Genomic DNA, 4,861 nt, shown 5'->3' on the forward strand with positions numbered 1-4,861 from the left:
ACACACACACACACACCTCCTAAGGAAAACACAATTATCATCTTATGGCCCCTCTACCCCAAACATTCCCAAAGTTATGTCAATGGAAAACGGGATGTGTGACATCATCACCTAAACCCCCCACCTACACACACACAAACACACAAACTCATTCAGTGTGTCTCACTGTGGAGTCGCCGCAGTGGTGTGTTTCTTCTGATTCCATGCCAACCAGAGAGAGAGAGAGAGAGAGGAGAGGGAGAGACTATAAATCTGAATGGCCTACAGCACCTCATCAGGAGACAAGTTAGACGTGAATTGGACTTAACTGGGAGACTCTTGTCGCTGAAATACATACACACACACACACACACCCCAGTGTGACTCAGCGGGGTGACTGATGTTTGTATCGCTCAGTGGCCCCGTCGTTCTCGGCTGCCGTGGAAACCGTGGCGTCTTGAATAACTATAATATCATTAATGTGTCCGCTTCCACTTCTGCCCTGTTATTTTAATCTCAGTGTGTACGTGTGTGTACGTACGTGTGTACGTCTGCATGTGTGTGAATGAAAGTATATGATGAATGTGTGTGTATCATTATGTCTGACAGGATATTGTGTGTGTAAGTACATGTGAGTGTTATTTTGGGCTCTATGACAATATATGGAGAGGATTAGGCAAAGTTTTCCTGTTTCTAAGATGATGTTTCAGTCCAGTTGACCCATTTACCCCCATATATAAACACACACATGCATGCAAGCATGGATACACGCATGCACACACACACGCTCACGTCACTTTTGAGTTAATCGATAACTTTTTTATTTTATTAAATGTTTTTTTTTGGCATATTAGCGACTGGTTGGCCCTAAATATACAACTGCAACACACACATGCACACACATACAGACAGACAGACTCTCACACACACACACACACACACACAGGTAGAACATTTAGCTAATTTAGATTGACAGGAGGAAAGTGGAGTTTCCACAAGGTGATACTCACTGAAGCTCAAGGTGTGCACTTAATGACGACACGCACACACACACACACACATACACTCACATGGGAGAGGACATTTCTTTAAAAATTAAGAAAGAGCTGCATTGTCTACAAGATTTACCAGAATAAAGTCTTGGAATGTGTTCCTGCTCATTCACGTTTTACATTACAGACCCTAAAACTACACAAAACATGATGAATGCAGAGTAATTACTCATTTAAAAAAATGCTGGTTTGATTGGAGAAATGCTCAGATGATCACATTACTCTGAAGGTTAGCGTACACAAGAAAAGTATCTGAACTGAGAGCAAATGAAAAGTGTTGGGGAAAAAAAATCACATGCAGACGGGGTCATAGATCATAAAAGCAAAGCTAAATGTAGCAGAATCGAAGATGCTAACCTGAGACATTAAGGGAGAAAAAAAACCCTGAAAGTAGATCCAGAAGTAATAATATCTATGACATCTATAAAGTCAGAGAAGTGCAGAGGGAAGATAAGTCCAAGAATATAGGATAAGAATGAAAGAGAAAGCTCACTTATTGCTCTTGGTGCTATGATATGACACGAGCTGACAGCCACGTCTCCATCCATAATCTATATACAAAACAATATAAAAAACAACCATGAATGGAGTAAGAAGATAGTATTTATTTATTTGATAAAGAGCAACAGCATAAAAAAATAGACCCTCCAACTCTGTGGCAATAGAATACATCAAATATGTAGTATGATAAGAGAACAAGAGGAGAAATCTCAGAGTGAGAACAACACTCACAACATTAATATAAAAGATCAATGGTGAAAACAGATCTGTGAAAGCCTTTTTTGTTCCTCAGTGCAGAACAAACCCCAGTAAGTTTCCATTAATGGAACCAGTAACACCTCATGTCTGTGTGCCACGGCTCTCAGGGGTCTCTGAAGAACAAGGAGAAGGGGAAGATGTGGCTGCAAAGAGAAAGACAGACTGTTACAGTCCATAAAGCTGCTACTGTATGTCGTTATAACCATAAGAATATTTGTAACATTGTGGTCGGGTTCTTTCAACAGCAAACAGGAGATACTTTTGTCAGTCTTGTATAAGCCTGAGGACATCTGGCGGTCTCAGCTTGTCTCAACAGACGTTTCACAGGAATATTGTGATTTAAGTGCTTATAATAGCTGGATTTCCCCAATCCATTTTAATCTTTGACAACTTTATTCTTTCGGCACCAATTAGCTCTTGTTTCTCCTGTGGGTGTAAAACTCAATCAAATCTATAAATAACACAATGACATAATCATAATCTCTATGGGTTGCTGTGTGCACATTTGCTGATCTGATGATTAATTGTTCACATTTAGCTTGTAGCATGTTAGCAGGATGCTGTCTACGGTTGGCTGCTCTGAACCTGACCACACTGCCCACTGGGCCGTCATACCAACCTGGCCAGTCGAGTCAGGATCCCTGACTTCGCAGGTGTCCCAGGGTCTGCATCTTCTTCATGCTCATTGCCCTCCTCCTCTTCATCCTCCTCCTCCTCCTCCTCCTCCTCCTCATCCTCCTCGTCTCCCATGTCTTGATTTGTCCCAGGATGCACTTCACCTGGAGTCCCACTTCCTCTGACCGTATTGACACCTGATCTCTGTTCGTCAGATCCCTTGGTCCCTTTCTGTTGGGGCAGATTAGAAGAAGTTAAAATAAGAATATGAATTTAATTGAACAGTGACTGTCCAATCATAGCTTTGCAACTGTAACTGCTGCTCTTTGGATTTCTCCACATGTTGAAGCACTGGGAATGAGGCTGTAGTAAGAAGAATAAGCCATAAAAAAAGAGTTTGTGTCTTTAACAGGAGCAAGAATGCGCAAAAATGACACCATGGTTGGAGTTTTGATTCAACTCATGGAATAAAAGCTAATAAAATATGCTAACTACAGCTGAAATTGACTATAAGAAGACGGCTTTAGTCTACTTCCGTTTTAAGTCGAGGACCCGTTGTCAGTTTGAATTTATCATTGTAAACTGTGCCTTGCTAGAATGGAAACTTGATAGATGTAGCAACAGTACCAATGAGTGCCGGGGGCTTAGCCAACAGTCAGTTTGCCTCAGTGTCAAAGTGTCTTTATGAGCTTGAATCTGAATGGAATTAATATATAAAAGTGTACATCTGAAAACCCAACATCGGCCTTTTGACTAAACTTCTCCTGAGTTTGTTTGTGCCATCTTAAAATATGCTTAATGATCACCTTCATTGTTCAAACTTAATCCCTTTTAAAGCTTGTAGACTTGTATTGGCACTTCCTTCTCAGAAAATAAATAACTCAATGGGCTGACATAATTAGTTTAAATCATTTTTTCCACTTGAAACAAATGTGAGGGGAAAAAAACAAGCAAGAGAAGGAAGAGGTAGAAAAAGAAGTCAGAGTGGACAAGTCTAAAAAAAAACAAAACAACGCTACACAGGATCAGATGAGATGAAGGGCCATAAAGGAAAATAGAGTGGGGCGGAGGGTAATTTTGGGACTTTGTTGCTAATCAAACTGAAGCACATCACCAGAAACACACGCTCTCTCACAATCACACAATTACACAGAAACACGTACACTCTCTGTCTGATGTAATGCTATTATTAACCTTAATCACACTTGTTATCCTACCTGTCTGCACTAATGTTAGCCCGGGGCTACAATAAAGACAGAAATGCTACAAGTGTGTGTGTTTATATCTGTGGTAGAGAGGAAACGACAGGGTGTTGTGAGATTGAAATTGGAAGATGAATCGTTGGAACCAATTAATTCCAAACAACTGTGGGCTTAAATGACCTCTTCATTTGACAGTGAAGAGAGTGACAAATCATTTAACCAGTCAAATGTGATGAGTCAACGACTGAACTTAATGAATAAATGAAAAGGATCACCTTGTCAGCATGTTTCGGATCTTCCTTGACCCCCTCCCATGCATGTGGATTGTCCATGTGCAGCCTGTTGGAAGTTGGGCACAACCAAGTTTATTCTTATTTTAACAATTGCTGCTTTACTAATGATTGCCATTTGCTACTAGACACTCCTTTATACAAGTCAAATACATGAGAAATGTTTCATTTTATCTTAAAATACACTTCTGTTCTTGATTTTTATGTTTATGCGGTGGTAATCTGAGAACCTACATACTGTCCTATTTATTTTCAGTTATAACTCCGTTTTCTTGTGATTGAAGTCTACTATTAGTCAGTCACAAGAATATCTTCAATAACTGTGTTTCTCAAATCCAAGACAGCATGAAACACAAGAGCACAACATGACTTGGGGAATAAAAAACAATCCATCTATTCAACAGAGCACCCAAAATGTTTAGGAGCCAAAGCTCATCAACTGCAAAGCTTTGTCAGAACTGACCAACCATGGCCGAGATACAGCTGCAGAGGGCCATGAAAGTTCAGCAGCTGGCTACAGCCCTCAGAGCTTTCTACACATCTAAAGGTCACAAAGTGGCAGACCATCAGGCTGAGAACAACTGAACCAAATACTCCACAGAAAAGGGCCCTGAGCAACAGAATAAGACAAGGATGCAGCTTCAGGTTCTGGATAATGAGAACACTGCAGAGGAGGCCTGCCTCAAAGTGGACAACAGTTAGATCAAACTCTACTGAGTGAGGAAGGAGGCAGATGTTTACACACACAGGCCCGAAATACAATCATGCACAAACAGGGCGTATCGATAGGTTAATGTGGAGAGATGATGGAGTGATGGGCTGCCACGTAGCGCCGCTCCAGGAGCAGTTAGGGGTATGGTACCTTGCTAAAGGGCACCTCGGCAGTGCAAAGGAGGTGGAACTGGCACTTCTCCAGTCCAAACTCCATATTGTGGTCTGTGCTGGACTTGAACTGGCAGCCCTC

The 4,861-nt window shown here is 41.2% G+C and overlaps 1 protein-coding gene across 1 annotated transcript in view; it reads right to left on the reverse strand.

Annotated features, from left to right (window-relative positions):
- Positions 1-1,660: 1,660 nt before the first annotated feature.
- The window catches only part of LOC118338268 (membrane-anchored junction protein), a 7,249-nt gene continuing 4,048 nt past the window's right edge, over positions 1,661-4,861 (reverse strand). Inside the window, exons 6-8 of the mRNA XM_035675548.1 lie at positions 3,883-3,946; positions 2,410-2,636; positions 1,661-1,933 (exon numbers count right to left, since the gene is read on the reverse strand). Of these exons, the coding sequence (XP_035531441.1) occupies positions 1,894-1,933; positions 2,410-2,636; positions 3,883-3,946 (331 nt within the window). The 3' untranslated portion in view covers positions 1,661-1,893. The remainder of the gene's footprint in view (positions 1,934-2,409; positions 2,637-3,882; positions 3,947-4,861) is intronic.

This window comes from Morone saxatilis, unplaced genomic scaffold (genome assembly GCF_004916995.1).
Source record: "Morone saxatilis isolate NCDOM2014 unplaced genomic scaffold, NCSU_SB_2.0 Contig4, whole genome shotgun sequence".
In the NCBI taxonomy this organism is placed as follows: domain Eukaryota; kingdom Metazoa; phylum Chordata; class Actinopteri; family Moronidae; genus Morone; species Morone saxatilis.